This window comes from Lithobates pipiens, unplaced genomic scaffold, assembly GCF_037356315.1.
Source record: "Lithobates pipiens isolate NorthernLeopardFrog02 unplaced genomic scaffold, aLitPip1_a1.2 Scaffold_23, whole genome shotgun sequence".
In the NCBI taxonomy this organism is placed as follows: Eukaryota; Metazoa; Chordata; class Amphibia; order Anura; family Ranidae; genus Lithobates; species Lithobates pipiens.
In genome coordinates this window covers 127,134,643-127,157,221 of record NW_027507785.1, presented here as the reverse complement: position 1 = coordinate 127,157,221, position 22,579 = coordinate 127,134,643, and the positions used below count along the sequence as shown (strand labels likewise).

At 45.5% G+C, this 22,579-nt stretch overlaps 1 protein-coding gene across 2 annotated transcripts in view; it reads right to left on the bottom strand.

Annotated features, from left to right (window-relative positions):
* TAB1 (TGF-beta activated kinase 1 (MAP3K7) binding protein 1) overlaps positions 1 to 22,579 on the bottom strand; it is a 203,789-nt gene that overhangs the window by 72,052 nt on the left and 109,158 nt on the right. For both annotated transcript variants that reach the window (XM_077452322.1, XM_077452323.1), the window contains one exon: positions 7,019 to 7,132. In XM_077452322.1, the coding sequence (XP_077308448.1) occupies positions 7,019 to 7,132 (114 nt within the window). The remainder of the gene's footprint in view (positions 1 to 7,018; positions 7,133 to 22,579) is intronic.

The window sequence follows — 22,579 nt, the reverse complement described above, 5'->3', positions numbered from 1 at the left end:
TCCTCTAGGTATTCTACAATTGTTATACCTTGAGTCTTTAAACTGGCCAGAGGAAGGGACAAAAGTTTTGTAAACACCCAAGGTGCAGTAGCTAGACCAAAAGGCAAGGCTACAAACTGAAAGTGAAGTTTTCCTACTTGAAAAGACAGATATTTTTGATGAGCGGGGAAAACAGGAACATGCAGGTATGCATCCCTGATGTCGACTAATGCCAGAATTTCTCCTCCTTATAGCATGGAGACAACAGATTGGATTTATTCAATGCGGAAAAAGTGGATAATCAGGAACTGATCCTGAATATCCAGGATCCTTGAGATCTAGCATGGGTCTCACCTCCCCATTTGGATTTGGCACCGTGAAAAGGTTTGAAAAATCCCCAACCCCTGCTCTATCGCAGGGATCACCATGACCCTTTTTGAGATAAAATTCGGTCTAATGCTTGAAAAGGAGACCTTTTTCTCTGGATCTATGGACCCTTGCTCTGAGGAAAATGAGGAGACTGAAAATCTCAGAACTCTAGTTTATAGCCTAGAGCTATTATGGAGAGCATCCATCTGTCTCGAAACTCCTCCTGCCAGACCCTTGAGAACTGCAGAAGTCTTCTCCCCCCACTTGAGCATGCGGGGGGGGGGGGGGAAGATTCCCCCCCCCCCCCCCCCGGGCTTCTTTTGTCCCTAGGGTTTACCCTGAGGTCCTCTTGAACCTGCCGGTGGAGGCTGTTGCGACTGCCTGAAGGCAGACGCCCCTGGCACTGGAGAAAATAGCCCGTTTAAATGAGGGATGTTTTTCTCATTTTCTTAACTGGTAAAAGGATACCTTTTCCTATTCCCAACAGCCTTTCACCGCGGAAAGGAAAAAACAGCCGGGAGCTTTGCATGGTGCTTCAACTGATCACTTTTCAACCATAAGGTTCTACGGATATGCCCCATCCCAATCGTAAATCGGTTTGCAGAATAGAATCTCTGATTACGTCAATTGCAAAATACCAAGCCTCTGGCAGCTTGGTTAAATCCTGGGCTAGCTGTTTAGGGAAAACCTGTATCAAATGGTCTCTCCAGGACTGACATACCGGTTGAGCTGCTGAACCTGCCAAAGAGAAAATATATTTTTTTTTACAGGAATTCCAATTTTTCATCAGATGGATTCCTAAGCATTTGAGCATTGTCAACCGGACAAGTCACATTTTTAATTAGAGGAAAGAGCATTGTCAATTGCCGGTATACTACACCTCTTACTAATTTTTTTCCTCCATAGGATAAAGTGTTGAAAACTTTTTGGGAGGCAAAGAATGTTTATCTGGGTGATCCCACTCAGAAGAAATAAGCTTTCCTAGCAATGAACAGGAATGGCATGTACAGCTTGAGGAGGCTTCAGTGAACCCAAACCGGAAGTTGGCTTTTAAACTGACTCAGTTACGGGTAACTCAAATGTGGAGCGGACCATTTCAGTAAGAGATTGGCACCAGCAATTTCTCAGCCTGTGAGGCTGAAGAGGGTCCTTCCCCACTTGATTCCTCAGAAGAGGAGTCGTCAGTCTCTTCCCAGTCCCCTGAGGGGGATCATCTTCCTTTTCCCAGAGTTTCTCTGTTTGAGGGTCCTCGGTGATAGAAGGGGCCTTAATTCATTTTCTTCTACTTGTGAAGATGCGATTAAGGTCACAAATGTTTCCACTAATCCACCTATGGCTGAGGAAATACCTCCTGAGTAATATATACAGGGGCTGAAATTCCAGAAGCAGTTTCAACTCTAAACCCAGACGGCTCACTCTGACCAGCCTCCCAAGGTTTTTCAGGGGGAGATGGTGTTGCAGAGGGAGGGTCCTCAGAGCCTGAGAGAGATCCTTTTGAGCCTCTATTTTTTGGGGCATTTGTACCTCCCCTTCTGCCCATAGTGCTAAGGACAAATGCAGAGGTACTACCAGAAATGCACCCACTGCTGAGCAATATAGTTCAGCAACTGCTGCTGCTATCAAGGCTCAGTCTGATGCTAAATAAATGTGCCTGGGAATGCCTGTGTCAACCACACTCGCATGCAATCCATCTGCTCTGTGTGTCCCTCCTTTAGCTGTGTGCACCTGCAAAAAGCACACCTTTATAGCCAAGCATGGCCCGCGCTTGTGGGCGTTGAACCACGCTGACATCACGTTAATGCTCCGTCCCCCCCCTCCTCCGACCACCCCCTCATCTTTTTTCAAAAATATACTGCCTTCCAGCACGAGCAGGGGCTCCGATCCAACCGAAACGCACCTGGAGGGGGGGCTGGGGCGGAGGAGAGAGGAGGGCAGGTGGATGGAGAACCGCCGTAATTGCTGCGGGAGCGATGCGGCATACCGCCAACCGCCCCATGGCCTCTAACCTAGGAGAATCTATGGAGGGACATTCCTAAACAGAAAAACCCCTTTCCCACATCTTACCTGGAGCTTGGGTTTGAAGGAAGCATGCAGCTTTTGACACTGAGCAAGACTGACCGGCATGGAACAGGTACATGCTCTTGACAGCCCCAGGTGGCGACTTTAGGCATAGCAAACATTTACTTAAAGTGGTTGTAAACCCTTACAAACCACTATGACCTACAGGTAAGCCTAGATTAAGGCTTACCTGTAGGTCCAAGAAATATCTCCTAAACCTACACGGTTTAGGAGATATTTGCCGAAACACAGGCACCACTGTCTACGGCGCATGCGCAGTTAATGGTGATATGCCGCGAGTGGCGGCTCCCGTGCGCATGCGTGGGAGTGACGTCATCGTGGCTCCGACGAATGACAGCGCGGGAGCAGCGAGACCCACCAAGAAGATGGAGGCTCCGGACTACAGGGGACAGCAGTGACTTTGCTGGCTCCTGTATCAGGTAAGTGACACATACGATGCATAGTAGTAAATTATGTTTTACCTTTGCAGGGAATCAAAGAGGAAGTAAACCCATCAGGGTTTACTTCCTCTTTAAAGGAGGAAAACCCACAAGATTTAGAAAAAATCCTTTAGGAATCTCCCTTACCTTATCCAGCTGCAGGGTTCTGTGGTAAAACTTCTTCACAGCTCATGGTGGGCTCCATTAAAAAACCTTCAAGGACAGACAGGGGCCCCCTTTTTCATTGGGGGATCCACAACCCTGGACCTGTAAAAAGCACCCCGCCAGGAATATGGCTGAAAAAAACAAATATTGGATCCCGGGGTCCAGCTCTCTAAAAAGAGAAGCGTTACAAGTAAAACCTCCTTTCTTTGGGCAGGAGGCCCGGGAACAATTCAGATCAGCCTGGAAAAGACACTTTGAATGGATTTGGTTTCATGGCTTGCCCCAGCAAGGAATATTCCAGCAGAGCTCAGCACAGCACATCTTTACTCGTGACCAACACCTAAGACACTGGCGAAAAAACTGAGGTACTCCCTGTAGGGGGAGGGGTTATATAGGGAGTTGAACTTCCCCTTTAGGGTGTGCCAGTGTCCATCACCTAGAGGTGGTCTATATAACCCACATGGTAACTACTATGGCTCTGTGTCCCGTGATGTACGATTAAGAAATCTATATTTAAAGTGATCAAAAGTACTGAGTGCACACACAATACGTGTCAAAATTTCATATAAATAGTAACATTATTAAATATTAAAGTCCATTCCAAATGTATTCACAGCTTGTACTGGTGATGAAACTCGTGTTTTTGTGTTCACTCAAGTGCTCCCCCTTATGTGTGTACGCTCACTTTAGACCATGTGACCTCACAATTGAGCTCAGTCAAATCACGCTTGTGAACCACCCCTGGCTTCAGTGTCCTGCACTGCTCAGTCCTGCTGCTTCCACACTCATGCAAACTGTAAAAGGACTTGATAGTGTGATACCATTTTGTAAAATAACTTTATTAACAAACCATAACCCCTCTGACAGGGTACTCACATTTGCTGGGTGCTTCAGTGCACCACTCTATAGAAAGCCAAACAAAATGCCAACAGGCCAAAATAGTGTTTCACTCCATTCTGAGACAGATCAGCTGTCTCCTGCACTGTCCAGTCCCCTCCCCAACATGTGTCGAAACAGAGATAAATTGTATCTTCCTCAGGGGGATTTTGTTTTTGCTTTGAGTACAAATCAAAACCTTTCAAAAACCACAGCTATTACCCCCTAATCATGCCACCAAAAACAGTGTGGAGGTCCGCTAGTCTTTGCAAAGTGATGGAAGATGGAATAACATGAATTTGAGTGGAGGTAGAGATACAACTTGTAACTAGTAGTCATTGGATTCCACACACGAGACCCAGTAAACCGAGATGTCCTGGGACCAGGTGGTCACAAAGGTTAGCAAAGATCTCCCCATTTTGAGAGCTGAAGGTGTCCCATTGCTGAAGGTAAATGTGTATGTGAGTTTGGAGCCCAAACACAGTTGAACAAAGTCCCAGATTTCGGGGGGGTCAAGGGTCTAAAGGTTTGAGGGGAACAAAAGGAACCTTTCCTAGAAGTAAGGAGTTTCCCAGCCAGAGGACTAGCCCTCTTGTTCGGCAAAAGGGTGCTCTTTCACCTGGTGATGTTCTTAATAAAAGGAATCTAGGGATGGGCTGAAGTGGTGCACCCCATCTAAGGGCATGTGTATTAAAGAGATTTTGCAATGTGGTGCCCCAGCCAAACCTTTGAGTCAAATGTGAACCAAAAGTACACCTTTGATATTAGATGTACAATATCTGCTAGCCCATCTATGCAGTAAGGCAGGGCCACAGGCAGAAGCTCCAGTAGTTGGAAGACTGAAGGATCCATTAACATTGATCCAGGATTCCTAGACATATTCTTGAACCAGACACCTAATAAACCCATTTAGAATAGAAGGTTGTTAGACAGGCCAAAGAGGGAGAATATGGTCCTGGAAAGGGCTTCTAGTAAACACCTTACAACACTGGTTGCAGAAGTGACGGGGGGTCTGATGAGTAACAAGATCCTCTCTCCCAGAGATCATGTTACAGGCAGTAAAAGCAGCTTAACCTCTTTTCAGCCCCGGACCATTTTGCTGGTCAAAGACCAGACCACTTTTTGCGATTCGGCACTGCGTCGCTTTAACTGACAATTGCGTGGTCATGCGACATGGCTCCCAAACAAAATTGGCGTCCTTTTTTCCCACAAATAGAGCTTTCTTTTGGTGGTATTTGACCCCCCCTGCGGTTTTTATTTTTTGCGCTATAAACAAAAATAGAGCGACAATTTTGAAAAAAAAAAAAAAAACACATTATTTTTTACTTTTTTGTTATAATAAACATTCCCCAAAAATATATAAAAAACATTTTTTTCCCTCAGTATAGGCCGATACGTATTCTTCTACATATTTTTGGTTAAAAAAAAAAACGCAATAAGCGATTATTGATTGGTTTACGCAAAAGTTATAGCGTTTACAAAATAGGGGATAGTTTTATGGCATTTTTATTAATATTTTTTTTTTACTAGTAATGGCTCGATCAGCGATTTTTATTGTGACTGCGACATTATGGCGGACCATCGGACATTTTTGACACATTTTTGGGACCATTGTCATTTATACAGCAATCACTGCTATATAAATGCAGTGATTCCTGTGTAAATTACACTGGCAGTGAAGGGGTTAACCAGTGGGTGGCAGTGTAGGGGTTAAGTGTTCCTAGGGGTGTGTTACTAACTGTGGGGGGCTGGGCTTTCATTTAGTGGACACTGATCTCTGCTCCAATCACATGGAGCAGAGATCAGCGTCACTAGTTGCTAGGCAGAATGGGGAAATGCTGTTTACAATGGCATTTCTCCGTTCAGCCGGCCCTTGAGACAATCACGGGTATGCCCCTGCCGATCGAGTCCGCGGGACCCGCGACCGGACTCACGGTGGTCCCGACCGGCATGCGAGCGCGGCGCCGCCGGCGTGCTCGCGACGGCAGGGCGGCATTTAAGATTGGACGTACCTGTACGCCAATATGCCTGCCTGTGCCGTTCTGCCGACGTACATCAGTGTGCGCCGGTCGGGAACCGGTTAAAGAACTTTTCTCAATGGAGGAGCAACCCGGTTGGGAGCTTTTTTCACAAGAGCTCAGGAGGAAGCCCAAAGCTATTAACATCTGCATGCCAGTTCAGCCACAGGAAGAGCACGGGGCTCCCCTGCAATGAAGATTTCTTTAGGATCCAGCTGCCTGCATGACATGGGACATTCTTTGATACAGTTAAGTTATGTCACTATGGCTGTAGAGCAAAAAAAAAAAGCTTAACTTCAGTTTGAAATCACTACTCCAGTACAAGTATGTAAGTGAGAAATTAAAGCAGGCCTATAGTCATTTTTTCAACTTAATCAACCTTTATCTTCTGCCCTTGTTGTTTTAACATTGGTTAGTAAAACATTTTTTTTGTGTCAGTAAATACCTTATACAGCCCACTTCCTGTTTATTGTCTGGTAAAAAAGCCTAGGTTTATGACAGGTTTAAGATATCATGCACAGCTCTCTCACTCTCCTGAGAGTTTGCCAGGAAGGGAGGGGGAATGAGTCATAAGAGGGCCAATGAGAGCTGGAGGTGTGTCTCTGTGATGTAAATCCAGGCAGTGAACAGGCAGCAGCTTCAGCTGCCCATATTTCTGCAGCATATTGGGCAAGTACAGAGTCACAGTATATATAAAATACTATGCAAAGTGGTTGGAGGGAAGCTTCAGAATGGCAAAGGTGTTTTCATGACAAATTATGTGAGCAGACTTCAGTTCCTCTTTTAAAAAACCCAATCTGTTTGGGGTCAATGACAGAATGTATTAAAGTAAGAACATAATTAAGACATCCAGGCAACCAGAATTTTTTTCAAAAAGAGAGGTCAGCAATGTCAGCTGTAGCAAGTTTACTTATAAAAAAAACTCCTTTGAAAATGATTTGCAATGCAAAGAAAAATCCTAATGATCAAATTTGTCACTGGTGACTGATGACATGGTAGTCCCTGTATAAAAGGTTATCTAAAATACTGGTAGCTGTAGTCTGGAAGTTTCAGGCTGACACTGGCAAATGGCAGCAGTTATTAATGAGGTTCATTGCCAGAAAACAAACATACCAAGCTGAGATAGTCTGAAAAGCTCGTCTTCATTTTCTGTGGTGTGATCTGCATTAAGCTGAGTGACCTGTAGTCCATCAACTGTGGATTTGCAAAGCAGTGCCCTGTTGGTACCTGATGGATAAAATATCAAGATTATTGGTATTTCAAGTTAGCGCATTTTTTAGGATTTATAACAGTACATGATCACAAACAAAACATAAACTACTGTTAAGTAAACACATAAATAGTTTACACATTTGCAATTTAAAGTCCAAAATCATTCACATTCTACAGTATATATTGCTGTATATCCCATACTAGTGAAATTATTCTTGTATACTTTGAATACGATTAAGCAACTGAACTTATGTGCAATACAGTTTTATGGTTCACATGATCAGAGAATTACCTGTGATAAACAGTGTAATGACAGTGCTATAACGATGAAAGATTACACATGAAAAGAAAAACTCAGAAATTGTTGGGAGAATATATGATATGGTCATCTTTAAAGTGCATCTGCAGTCAGGCTACTGTATCAAGTATATACATATTCTTAACAAGCAGAATATTAAAGTGGTTCTAAAGGCCCCCCCCCCCCCCATTATATTTACCCGAGCCCCATTTCAAACAAACGATGTGTATGAGATTAGCGGCTCCCCTTGGGTCTCTCTCTCCAATGGCTCCTGCTGCTGCCAATCAGGAAAAAAGCAAGGGGTGGGGTCTAACCATGTTGTGTGTAAATGGACAATGTCCATTCAAAGGACTGCATCTCGGGGTGAGCCTACTCGAATGCCCCCATAGCAAGAGGCTTTCTATATGGGGCACTCAGCGGGGGGTGGAGCCAGGGCCCAAAAAGAAGGGGACCGGGGCTGCTATGTGAAAAACCACTGCAGGTAAGTATAGCATGTTTGTTATTAAAAAAAACAAAAATGTAAACCTCTAGAATCACTTTAACTTAAGCCCTACTGATCACTGTAGCACTGTGGAGGAATTCATCCCCAAAATGTCACAGCAGACTCATCAAGGTCTTTGTCTAAGCTAGCTAGCTTAAAATCTCCTTACCAGCAGTGATTCAGCAGCCTTTCCAGCCTCTTCATTGCTATTGTAAACACAAAGCAGTAGCTCTTCCTGGGGGAAATCAGGATGCAGCTGCAAAAAGGACTTGAATGATTTTATTGATTCTGTATTGATTTTGAGAATTCCTACATGGTGCCTGCAGCTACAGAGGTTAGTGAGGGCTTGTTTTAAGGCTCTTTTGCTGCTTATTAAACATAAATACACTTTAAAGTGGTTGTAAACCCTTACAACCAACTTTGACCTACAGGTAGGCCTAGATTAAGGCTTACCTGTAGGTCCAAGAAATATCTCCTAAACCTATACGGTTTAGGAAATATTTACCCGAAGACAGCCACCGCTGTCTACGGCGCATGCACCATAGACAGCGGTGCGCAGGCGCACTGGGCAGGACGCAGATCGCGATCGTGTCGGCTCCCGTGCGCATGCGGGGGAGTGACATCATCGTGGCTCCGGCGAATCACAGCACCGGAGCCGCGAGACCCGGAAGTCGCTCCGGTATCCATGGCAATGGCGAAGAGGAAGACGGAGGACCGCTTCGGGGGCTTCGTTCTCAGGTAAGTTATTCATAATGAGCTAGTATGCTATGCATACTAGCTCATTATGCCTTTGGCTTACAGGGTGCATTAAAAAAAAAAAAAAAAAAAACATTTTTGCCTTTATTTCCTCTTTAAGAGTAACTTTACTTTTGTTGAGAAACAAACAAACAATCCCCCTGGATAATCAAAGTATATTGCAAGGATTTTACCAAGCTGTTGCAGATTCCTACCCGTGTCTGCTCTAAAGAAATAACCCCGTTAGATCAGGTCTTGTACAGGACTGATTGTGAATGGAAGTGAATAATTCATTACAAGCAGCTGATGCACTTCCAGGGTACTAAATTGTATCTAAAAAGAATGCAGCGCTCTGAAAACTTTCTACCTCTGACACAGTAATATAATCATTACCACTTGCCTACTGGGTACTTTTACCCCCTTCCTGCCCAGGCCAATTTTCAGCTTTCAGTGCTGTCCCACTTTGAATGACTAGTGTGTGGTCATGCAGCAGAGCTTTCCTTTGGTGGTATTTATACGTGAACAAATAATAATAAAAATAAAAATGAATAGATATCACATTAAAAATGGTCTATGTAGCAATTGGATATCTAGTTCTACATTTAATCCATATGGTGTTATGGTATTTAAAATATAAATCCAGTATGTTTTTTTATGAGAAACCGTGCTCCTCAAGTTTGAATTTCTCCAGTGTTTATCCATCTTATCTATCACGTAGAACTTCAAATTTCAGGGGTCTCTATTATGCTGTAATCTAAAATGGTTAGACACACTATGGTATCTAAATCCTTTTGTTATATTACTGATGTGTTCCCCTATCCTAGTGGATAATTTCCTAGTTGACCTTCCTACGTATTGGAGTCCGCAACTGCACTCCAACACATAGGTAGTATGGGTACTGTTACACGTGATCAATTTTTTGGTGGTGGTGGCAGCATCATGCTTTGGCGAACATTGTAAGTACATCATAAAAAGAAAGGATGAATACGGCGTATCGTGTAATTTATCCCTTTTCCATGAGGGTAATTACAAGGTTTTGACAGTGCTGGTCTGCAAACACATACCAAAAGGGTCTCTCACAGGTAATGAGAGATTCATGTTACTATGCAAAAGGGAAACCATGTGGATTTATAAATTCTCTTTTTCCTCATGGCTTGAACGAGGAACTGGATATCCACACTGTCAAGGACATCCTGACAATCTTCAGTCACTGTACAATTTGACTAGCCTTGCACGTAGTCACCGCAAAAGTTACACACAAGAGAAATCTTATGCCCCGTACACACGATCGGACTATCCGGCAGACCAGAGTCCGCCGGACAATCTCCCCGTGTGTGGGCTCCGGCGGACTTTTTTCCCCAAAAGTCCGATCGACTTAGAAAGAAGTTTTGACAATCAGCCCGTGTGCTAGTAAGCCGGATTTTTGAAATGAATGGACTTGCCCACACATAGAGAAAAGTCCATTAATTTTGAATGCGGCTCCAGGTAGACGGGACTAGCGAAGGAAGTCAATGTCGCCGCCTCCATCGGCGAGATTGACACGTTGCTAGCCCCGTCACCTGGTATGGACTTAAAGGGGAAGGCCCTACACCGAAAAAACGGCGTGGGGGTCCCCCCAATGTCCATATCAGACCCTTATCCCAGCACACAGCCCGGCTGGTCAGGAAAGGGGGTGGGGACGAGCGGGCACCCCCCCTCCTGAGCCGTACCAGGCCGCGTGCCCTCAACATGGGGGGGGGTGCACCTTGTCCCTATGTTGATGAGGACAAGGGCAAGGGCCTCATTCCAACAACCCTGGCCGTTGGTTGTCGGGGTCTGCGGGCGGGAGGCTTATCGGAATCCGGGAGCACCCTTTAATAAGGGGGCCCCCAGATACCGGCCCCCCACTCTATGTGAATGAGTATGGGGTACCCCAACCCATTCACCCGGTGAAAAAAAGTGTAAATAAAAAAACACAACACAAGTTTTTAAAATAATTTATTGGACAGCTCCGGTGGTCTTCTCTTCTTCCGTCTTGGGGGGTCTTCTCGCCGGACTCCTCCTCCTATCTTCTGCTAGCTCTTTTACTAGCAGAGGAGCCCGGCTTTCTTCTTCGTCGTCGCCATTCGGGGGTCTTCTTCCGACTTCGGGGTCTTGTCCCCCTCTTTGGTTCTTCTGCCAGGCCTCCGCTATCTTCTGCTAGCTCTTTTACTAGCGTTGGCCCAGTCTTCTATCGCTGTCATCTTCTTCTCTTCATCCTTGCGATGTTGACACAACGTTCTCTCTGGCCGCAATGGCCTTTATTCATCCATTCTTCACGGTCGATTTTCCCTTGCTCTTCGGGAATTCATTCTCATGTGTCTTGAATATCTACTCACCCACAATTTTTTTTATGTTTGACAGGGACTATTATCTCCAAGCATGCAGTGCATCTATGGGAGCCAAACCATTATAGCAAAAAGAAAAAAAGATAGTGTTTTTTTCAAAATGTTTTGTTTATAGCGCAAAAAATAAAAACCGCAGAGGTAATCAATTACGACCAAAGTAAAGCTCTATTTGTGGGGGGGGGGGGGGGGGGGAAGGCTTTCAATTTTGTTTGGGTGCAACATTGCACGATAAAGCGTCGCAGTGCCGAATCGCAAAAAGTGATCTGGTCAGGAAGGGGTATAATCTTTTGGGGCTGAAGCGGTTAAATTAATATCTTTAAATAATTACCTGTAATTATAATCAATACACAGACGTATATGCGGAGAATGGAATATGAGCCAACTTTGAATTGCCCGTATTCTGATTATTTGGTTTGCCGTATATCCACTTTCAGACCGGACCATTTTGCTGGTAAATGACCAGAGGTCTTTTTACACTTTGGCACTGCGCTGCTTTAACTGGTAATTGCGCGGTCATGCAATGTTGTACCCAAACAAAATTTGCGTCCTTTTCTTCCCACAAATAGAGCTTTCTTTTGATGGTATTTGATTGCCTCTGCGATTTTTATTTTTTGCGATATAAACGTAAAAAGACCGCAAATTTTGAAAAAAAATGATATTTTCTACTTTTTGTTATTAGAAAAATCCAATAAACTCAATTTTAGTCATACATTTAGGCCAAAATGTATTCAGCCACATGTCTTTGGTAAAAAAAAAGTCAATAATTGTATATTTATTGGTTTGCGCAAAAGTTGTCACATCTACAAACTAAGGTACGTTTTCTGGAATTTACGCAGCTTTTAGTTTACGACTGCCTATCTCATTTCTTGAGGTGCTAAAATGACAGGGCAGTACAAAACCCCCCCAAATGACCCCATTTTGGAAAGTAGACCCCCTAAGGAAATTGATAAGAGGCATGTTGAGCCCATTGAATATTTTATTTTTTTGCCTCAAGCGATTGAATAATGACAAAAAAAAAATTTTTTTTTTTTTTTTACACAAAGTTGTCACTAAATGATATATTGCTCACACATGCTATGGGCGTATGTGAAATGACACCCCAAAATAAATTCTGCTGCTTCTCCTGAGTACGGGGATACCACATATGTGGGACTTTTTGGGAGCCTAGCCGCGTACAGGGCCCCGAAAACCAAGCACCGCCTTCAGGCTTTCTAAGGGCGTAAATTTTTGATTTCACGCCTCACTACCTATTACAGTTTTGAAGGCCATAAAATGCCAAGATGGCACAAAACCCCCACAAATGACCCCATTTTAGAAAGTAGACACCCCAAGCTATTTGCTGAGAGGCATGTTGAGTCCATGGAATATTTTATATTTTGCCACAAGTTGCGGGAAAATTACAAACTTTTTTTTTTTTTTTTTTTTTTCACAAAGTTGTCACTAAATGATATATTGCTCATGCATGCCATGGGCATATGTGAAATGACACCCCAAAATAAATTCTGCTGCTTCTCCTGAGTACGGGGATACCACATATGTGGGACTTTTTGGGAGCCTAGCCGCGTACGGGGCCCCGAAAACCAAGCACCGCCTTCAGGCTTTCTAAGGGCGTAATTTTTTGAGTTCACTTCTCACTACCTATTACAGTTTTGAAGGCCATAAAATGCCAAGATGGCACAAAACCCCCACAAATGACCCCATTTTAGAAAGTAGACACCCCAAGCTATTTGCTGAGAGGCATGTTGAGTCCATGGAATATTTTATATTTTGCCACAAGTTGCGGGAAAATTACAAACTTTTTTTTTTTTTTTTTTTTTTTCACAAAGTTGTCACTAAATGATATATTGCTCATGCATGCCATGGGCATATGTGAAATGACACCCCAAAATAAATTCTACTGCTTCTCCTGAGTACGGGGATACCACATATGTGGGACTTTTTGGGAGCCTAGCCGCGTACGGGGCCCCGAAAACCAAGCACCGCCTTCAGGCTTTCTAAGGGCGTAATTTTTTGAGTTCACTTCTCACTACCTATTACAGTTTTGAAGGCCATAAAATGCCAAGATGGCACAAAACCCCCACAAATGACCCCATTTTAGAAAGTAGACACCCCAAGCTATTTGCTGAGAGGCATGTTGAGTCCATGGAATATTTTATATTTTGCCACAAGTTGCGGGAAAATTACAAACTTTTTTTTTTTTTCACAAAGTTGTCACTAAATGATATATTGCTCACGCATGCCATGGGCATATGTGAAATGACACCCCAAAATAAATTCTGCTGCTTCTCCTGAGTACGGGGATACCACATATGTGGGACTTTTTGGGAGCCTAGCCGCGTACGGGGCCCCAAAAACCAAGCACCGCCTTCAGGCTTTCTAAGGGCGTTACAGTTTTGAAGGCCATAAAATGCCAAGATGGCACAAACCCCCCCCCCCAAATGACCCCATTTTAGAAAGTAGACACCCCTAAATTTAGGGGTACACTAGTGAGACTAGGTAATAAATGGCGGGTGCCCTGAAACTATAAAAAAATAACTAACCAACCAGCGTCACCTGTAACAGTTATATGGTGATCACTGGTGAAAGGGTTAACTAGGGGGCAATCAGGGGGCTTTATGCGGTAGTATATGGGGGTCCCTGGCGCTATAAAAAGCTGCGGCGAACCTAAATACCTACCTGCCTAACTAGCGTCACCTGTGACACTAATACAGCGATCAGAAAAACGATCGCTTATTAGGCTGGGTTCACACTGGAGCGATGCGGGAACGCCACGAATGCGCGGCGGGTTCCCGCATCGCATGCCTCCCGGCGGCAGTTCACACTGCCCTATGCGAACTGCTGGGAGTGTCAGTGAAATGTTAATGACACCCCCAGATCAGTTCGCATATCGCAGTGCGATCTGCAAACTTGGATCGCATGGTGTGAACACCCATGCGATCCGATTCTGCTGCGGACCAAAAAAAGGGTCCCGTGCGAGTTTGCGGCGGGTGCGGCGGGTGCGACACGAATTCAGCCATACTATCTGTATAGCTGAACTCGAATCGCACAGAGATCGGATGTGATTTGCACTGCAGTGCGGTGCGAATCACATCCGTTCTCATAAACCGCTGCAATGTGAACCCAGCCTTAGTGACACTGGCGACGGGGGGTGATCACGGGGTTAAACCTTTATTGGGGGGGTTAGGGGGGTACCTTAGAACTAAAGGGGGCTAACCCTAACTGCCCTAACAGTTATTAGTCACAAATGACACCTGCCGGGTGATCAGGGGGTTAAACCTTTATTAGGTAATAAATGGCGGGTGCCCTGAAACTATAAAAAAATAACTAACCAACCAGCGTCACCTGTAACAGTTATATGGTGATCACTGGTGAAAGGGTTAACTAGGGGGCAATCAGGGGGCTTTATGCGGTAGTATATGGGGGTCCCTAGCGCTATAAAAAGCTGCGGCGAACCTAAATACCTACCTGCCTAACTAGCGTCACCTGTGACACTAATACGGCGATCAGAAAAATGATCGCTTATTAGGCTGGGTTCACACTGGAGCGATGCGGGAACGCCGCGAATCCGCGGCGGGTTCCCGCATCGCATGCCTCCAGGCGGCAGTTCACACTGCCCTATGCGAACTGCTGGGAGTGTCAGTGAAATGTTACTGACACCCCCAGATCAGTTCGCATATCGCAGTGCGATCTGCAAACTCGGATCGCATGGTGTGAACACCCATGCGATCCGATTCTGCTGCGGGCCAAAAAAAGGGTCCCGTGCGAATTTGCGGCGGGTGCGGCGGGTGTGGCGGGTGCGGCGGGTGCGGCGAATGGCTGAACTCGAATCGCACAGAGATCGGATGTGATTTGCACTGCAGTGCGGTGCGAATCACATTCGTTCTCATAAACCGCTGCAATGTGAACCCAGCCTTAGTGACACTGGCGACGGGGGGTGATCACGGGGTTAAACCTTTATTGGGGGGGTTAGGGGGGTACATTAGAACTAAAGGGGGCTAACCCTAACTGCCCTAACAGTTATTACAGTCACAAATGACACCAATGCAAAAAAAAAAAAAAAAAAAAAAAAATGACATTGGTGTCACTGTGACTGGGGGGGCAGGGGTAATTGGGGGGGTGATCGGGGGGTAAAGGGGGGGTGTGAGTGTGCCTGGCATGTTCTACTGTGTGTGGGATGTGTTGGTGCAACTCACTGATCCGCTCTCCTCCGTGTCGGAACGAAAAATACCGACACGGAGGAGAGAATACATCACTTCCTCTCCTGTGTTTACATTACAGGAGAGGAAGTGATGTCACCGAGGATTTCCATTCGTCGGGAGCGATCGCGAGGGGGTGGCCATGAATGAATGGCCGTCCCCTCGTCCGGGATCGCTCCCGAACGAAAACCGACCGCCGCAGGCACCGGGCGGGGGCCCGATCGGGCCCCCGACCCGCGGGAGGCAAATCACGTACATGTACGTGCTTATGCCTGCCCGTGCCATTCTGCCGACGTACATCGGCGTGAGGCGGTCGGCAAGTGGATATTTATGGTATAATCATGATAATTATTTGTGGATTCTTACATGTGTATAAGTTCCCGAATAGTTCTAAATAATTGTCTATGCCATCAGTGCCTAATTAGCATGACAGGGGTTACATTTAAATATAAATATAATGCATGGATATAGACAAATACATGTTTCAAATATATTCTTGTTTAACCGCTTGCTAGGAAACGGTGCGACCCCGATCTGTTAACCATGTGATTGGCTGTGTCCAATCACAGCTAGTCGCATGTAAACACGGAGATGCCAGTAATCAGCTCTCCTCGCCTCACACTGACAGTGAAAGCCGATCAGCGGCATCTCCTCACAGGGGACAGCTAGGAAAGTAATCGGGGCACTGATGATCAGTGCCCTGATTACAAAATATAAAGTGTAAAAATGCAGTGCCCACCAATGCCAGTGATCAGAGGCCACCAGTGCCCACACTGCCCACAAACCAGTGCCCATTAGCCACCCCAGTCAGTGCTGGCAATTAGTGCTGCCTATCAGTGCTGCCCATCACTGCTGTCCATCAATGCCCATCAGTGTGGCCTATCAGTGCCACCCATCAATATCCATCTGTACCACCTATTCGTGCCCAGCATTGCCATCTATCAGTACCTGCCACTGCCGCCTATCAGTACCCACCAGTGCTGCCTATAAGTGCCCATCAGTGCCACCTATCAGTGCCCATAAGTATTGCATATTAGTGGCTCCTCATCAGTGACCAAGTGTGTGTGTATATATATTTGCAGCCTCATATATATTGGTAATGTTCATCCCTTGTAGAAGCTGATACCATTTCACATTCCTGACACCTCCAGCGGTTCTCTATTTATGTGTGTGTCTCTGCACAATTCATTTGGAGTCTTTACACTATATGTATATATTTTTATATATTTGTAGCCATACGTGTAGATTTTTGTAGACACTCCTGTAGGAACGCTATTACGGTTCCATTTATAACCCCTGCCTGTATACTGGTTTTATCTTTTCACATATTGGTGCAGATTTAGTCTACATGTCCCCGTCAGCTTGTTTTCATACTTTTCCTGTTTGTGTGTCCCTCCACTCTGGACAGACGAGCCCTGACTATCGACACAGAATGTGCTCTTCCAGGGCTTGGAACTTACATCTTGGAGCATTTTGGCTCCCCTCCACCTAGTTATTTGGCAAGTTGAGATTGGGAGCCTCACCTGCATCTTACAGGCATGCCATCCCTGTTCCAACACAGTATCAGGGTGTGCAACAACCATACATCCCTCCGGTAACGCAGAGGATAAAATGCTAGCTGTGAGCTACTGTGCTCTCAAGGCACTTCCAATCTGATCATTTGTCCATGATTGTGAATGGATACATCTGCTATTAAAGATTGATACTTTTTTACTTCACTTACAATATTTGTTTAGCAATTTACTGGAACGGTGCTACTTGTGTGGAAATCATTTTGTTGCATCTCAATTGGTCTTTTCAGTTTTGGGGCAGTGGTTTGGATCTTCACACTATTCCTCTATCCTTGTTCTCTAGCATCATGCTTTGTGGCTGTTTTTCTAAAACTGGAACAGGGGCCTTAGTCAAGGTAGAGGGAATTATGAACAGTTCCAAATACCAGTCAATATCGGCAGTGGCGTCTCTAGCTTTATATTTAAGGATGGGGGCCAACCATAAAACGCAAATTTTATAATAAATATATATACATACACACACACAAAAACACATATACACAGTATATATACATACATACACACACTTATGACAATGGGCATCAAACGCATAAACATGAAATATTCCTGACAATGCACACAAAATGCATAAAAATGAAATATTCCTGACAATGCACACAAAACGGATAAACATTAAATATTCTTGACAATGGGCATCAAACTCATAAACATGCAGTCATGCCACCTAAACACGAACACCTGGTCCAAACCTGTCCCTGAGTGAATAGGTGCCGTGAGGGTGCGTTTTGCAGCTGCGACGCCTATTTATTGACTTTAGTGCTTTACTCTCTTCAGTTGAAAGCTGGTGGTGCCAACATATTGATGTTATGAAGCAAGAGAAATGTAATTCTATGTTTTAACAGAATTTAAAACTAATAGAAATAAAGGAGGTTTAACAAAAATAATGCCCATCAATGCAGCCTCACCAGTGACTATTTATACAGTCTCACCAGTGCATTATGGAAGGGGGGCGAGCACCGCTGGATTACACAGAGCAGGGATCTCCCACTTACCCAGTGGCCACTGTCATACGAAGTACCATCTCCTGGATGGGCTCCTATGATAGACTGCACACAATGGCCATGCCTTGTAAGCAGGAGATATTTGTAATCCGGCGGTGCTGGGGACTTATGGTCACCCTAAGCTAGTGGACAGGCCAGCAGGACCCACAGGTCAGTGGCCAGCGGGACCCAGCCTGTGGATCCTGCTGGGAGCTGGCTGGCTGCGGACCTGTGGGTCCTGCTGGGAGCTGGCTGGCTGCGGACCTGTGGGTCCTGCTGGGAGCTGGCTGGCTGCGGACCTGTGGGTCCTGCTGGGAGCTGGCTGGCTGCGGACCTGTGGGTCCTGCTGGGAGCTGGCTAGCTGCGGACCTGTGGGTCCTGCTGGGAGCTGGCTAGCTGCGGACCTGTGGGTCCTGCTGGGAGCTGGCTGGCTGCAGACCTGTGGATCCTGCTGGAAGCTGGCTGGCTGTGGACCTGTGGATCCTGCTGGCAACTGACCTGTGGGTCCTGCTGGGAGCCGACCATGGCATGTGAGTTGGAGGTCCTGCTGGCCTGTAGGCCACGGGCAGCTCCAGCAGGAATCATAGGACCCGCTGCAATCAGGCTTTCGGCCGGGCCATGGAACAGAAACAGCACAGCACTCCTCAAGATATGGGACGACGCCCTTGAAGCAGCAGATGATGAAGAATCATGTCTCCTGGTACTGTTGGATCTCAGTGCAGCGTTTGATACAGTGGACCACAATACCCTACTCATCCGCCTCACAGAAGTAGCAGGAGTCACAGGTGCAGATCTCCAATGGTTCGCGTACTTCCTAGGAAATCGTTCACAGACAGTGAAACTAGGAGAATTCCCCTCTGAAACCCAGGCAGTCGCTTGCGGAGTCCCTCAAGGATCGCCCTTGTCGCCAGTCCTCTTCAACATATACATCCGCCCACTCCTCAAAATCATCAGATCATCAGACCTCTGTTTCCACTCGTATGCTGACGACACGCAACTATACTTCCGTATCACCGGACAAAGAGACCATCATCAACAACTGGAAAATTGCCTCACTTTGATAGAAGACTGGATGACCACTAACTCCCTCAAACTCAACTAATCAAAAACAGAGCTTCTTATCCTACACACAAAAAATAATTCCCAAACCAAGACCCCCTGGACACCACCCACCATCTTTGGGCAGACCATCTCCCCAAAGACCAAGGCCAAGAGCCTCTGGGTCATTTTTGACTCACAAATGTGAATGGATGCTCAAATAGGAGCAGTAGTCAGTGGCTCTCACCATCTGCTCCACCTGCTACGCAGGCTCATGCCTTTAATCCCAAAGAATGACAAAGCAGTGGTAGTTGGAACAGTCATTAATTCACGACTTGACTACGCAAACTCCATTTACATAGGATTACCCCAATATCAACTTGCGCGCTTACAACTTATCCAAAACACGGCGGCAAGGCTGATAACAGGAAAAAAAACATGGGAATCAATCCCCCCTTCCCTGAGGAGCCTACATTGGCTAACCATAAAGAATCGGATCACATTCAAGACCCTCTGCCTCACCCACAAATGCATGTATGGAGACGCTCCTCAATACCTACTTGAGAAAATAAAACACTACACACCCAACTGCAGTCTTCGATCCTCTAACAAAAACCTCCTCCTCGTTCCCAAATCCCGGTACAAATCAAAGGGGGAACAGAGATTCGCTGTCCAAGGACCACGGAACGCTCTACCAACCAACATCCGCTTGGAAGAAAACCATCAGGTCTTCAGGAAAAAACTCAAGACCTTCCTCTTCTAGAAGCTGGACAACAAAGCTCATCACAGCGCCTCGAGGCGATTCAGTTTGCGTTGTGCGCTATACAAATTATTTCATTCATTCATAGGCCATGGGCAGCTATGCCTCCCAGCAGGAATCACAGGCCATGATGCCATGGGAAAGGTAGATGAGGTCAGGTGTATTGGGGGGAATCGATCCTGTGTGGGGGGGGGGTGTCAGGGACAGCCAGCCAGGTCTCTCACCTTGGCAAGCAGGACGCCCCCGGGTCCTCTCTCTCGCGCTCTTTCTCTTCCACCTTCTTCAGTCCGTCCTCCATGCACTGCCGCCACTGCCAGTGCATCCTCCAGTCGTGTGGGGGTCAGTCACAGTCAGTAGTGATGTTGTTGCTCTGCTCCTGGGTCTCCACTCCACTACTGCAGCCACCAGGTGCGCCCAGACCAGCCACGTGATGTGGTGTGGTGTCCAGACAGAGGCCTCATGCAGGTCAGGCAATATCCGATCGTCCACTGCAATTTGTGAATGGGAGTTGTAGCACGAACATAGGCGCCAGGCTCAGGCGGGCTGCGTTGATACTCTCCTCTCCTGAATCCAACCCCTGGGAGCAGGAGCAGGGAGCTAAGTTGAGCACACAGCCACGCCGCAGACTACACTACAACTCCCATAATCAACAGCGGTGGACGGTGGCTGTCCTGCGACCGCAACGTCATCTGGGCTAGTAGCTAGCCCGGCTTACTACTGGCTTAGACACTCCTCTGACAGTCATACTGGTTGCAGGCCCGGCCGGCGGCCATGGTTATTTCAATTTCACAGACAGTACATACTTAACTTGGGGGGGGAGTACACAATAAAATTGGGGGGGGGTCGTGGCCCCCTCAGGCCCAATGCTGGTGACGCAAATGAATATTGGCACAAAACCTACAGGCTCCTGCTAGAAAGCTGAGCATGAAGAAGAAACTTAATCTTTTAGCATGATGACCCCACAAATCATGCATCCAAATCAAAAAAAAAAAAAAAAAAAGGCTTCACCAGAAGAAGATTAAAGTTCTGGAATGGACCAGCCAGAGCCCAGACCTAAATTTGATTGAAAATCTGTGGGGTGATCTGAGTAGTGCTGTGCACAGGAGATGCCCTCGCAATCTAAAAGATTTGAAGTGTATTTGCAAAGAAGAGTGGGCAAAATATTGCCAAGTCAAGATGCGCCTGTACTTCGTTTCGTGCATGAGATACTGTGGAACGCGTGCACGTGTCCAGCGGACTCTATGCCCACCGACCACCTGTGATCGCTCCACGGAAGCCACTCTGACCGGTTGTTCCTAGTAATCAGGAACAGTGATCTCTGTATTATCCCAGTGAGCCCATCCCCCACGCAGTTAGCACACACAGCACTGATCACTGTATTGGTGTCACTGGTCCCCAAAAAGTTTTACTTGGGGCCAGATTTGTTCGCTGCAATGTCAAATTCCTGCTATAAATCGCAGATCACCATTACCAGTAAAAACAATAAAACATTTTTAAAAAGTCCCGAAAAAAAAACCCTATTTTGTAGACACTATAACTTTAGAAGAATACATATTGGCCTAAACTAATGAATACCTTTTTTTTACTTTTTTTTAGTATGCATTATAGCAGAAAGTGAAACATTTTTTTTCAAAATTGCAGCTCTTTTTTGTTTATAGGGCAAAAAATAAAAACCGCAGAGGTGCTCAAATACCCCCAAAAGGAGAGCTCTATTTGTAGGGAAAAAAGGACATAAAATTTTGTTTGGGTACAACGTCGCACGACCACGCAATTGTCAGTTTACGACACAGTGCCGAATCGCAAAAAAAGGCCTGGTCATTAAGAGGGTAAATCCTTCCAGAGCGGTGGTTAAGGATGTGCACACTTATGCAACCATATTTTTTATTTATTTATTTTTTTTACTTCCATCTACCTAAAATATATCAGTTTGTTGTTTAATTGAGTTGTACAGTTTATAGGTCACATTAAAGGTGGAAAAAATATGGAAATGATTTTTTTCTTTGTCTCATTGTTTTGGGGGCATGTAGCCTTTTTATATCCTCAGTACTCATGACCAGTAATTTTGTAATATTGTAATACAGGGAATACGTAATCATGTTGGCGCATACAATTGACAGAATTATTTGAATGTTAACCGCTTCCAGACCAGCGGTAGACCAGCGGTTCCATAGTAGCGGTACGTCGGCTCTTTAAGACGCTTTTGAAGGTGTGTGTGTGCGCCGGCAGCATGTCTCTGGAGCGATGCGCATGCCTGGCGGGCGTGAGGACCGCCAGGCACCCGTGATCGCTCATGACAGAGCAAAATCCGGGATGTGTGTGTAAACACACAAATCCCGGTTCTGTCAGGGGAGAGGAGACAGGCTGTGTTTTCCTAATAAGTATGAACAACAATCTGTCCTCTTCCTCTAGTCAGCCACATTCCCCTCACAGTTAGAACACAGTGAGGGAACACACGTAACCCCTTGATCGCCACCTAGTGTTAAACCCCTTCCCTGCCAGCGACATTTATACAGTAATCAGTGGCTATTTTTAGCTCTGATCGCTGTATAAATGTTAGTGGTCCCAAAAAAAGTGTCAGAAGTGTCCGATCTGTCCCCCACAATGTTTTAGGCCTGATAAAAATTGCAGTTTGCTGCCATTACTAGTAAAAAAAAAAAATGTAAAAAAATGCCATTAATCTTTCCCCTATTTTATAGACGCTATAAACCAATCAATATACGCTTATTGCGATTTCATTTACTAAAAATATGTAGAAGAATACATATCGACCTAAACCGAGGAAGAATTTTTTTTTCTTTTTACATTTGGGGGATATTTATTATAGCAAAAAGTAAAAAATATTGTTTTTTTTTCAATATTGTCACTCTTTTTTGTTTATAGTGCAAAAAAAAAAAAAATTGCAGAGGTGATCAAATACCACCAGAAGAAAGCTCTACTTGTGGAGGAAAAAGGACATCAGTTTTGTTTTTGTACAAAGTCACGCGCAATTGTCAGTTTAATAGACAGTGCTGTATAGCAAAAAATGGCCTGGTCATTA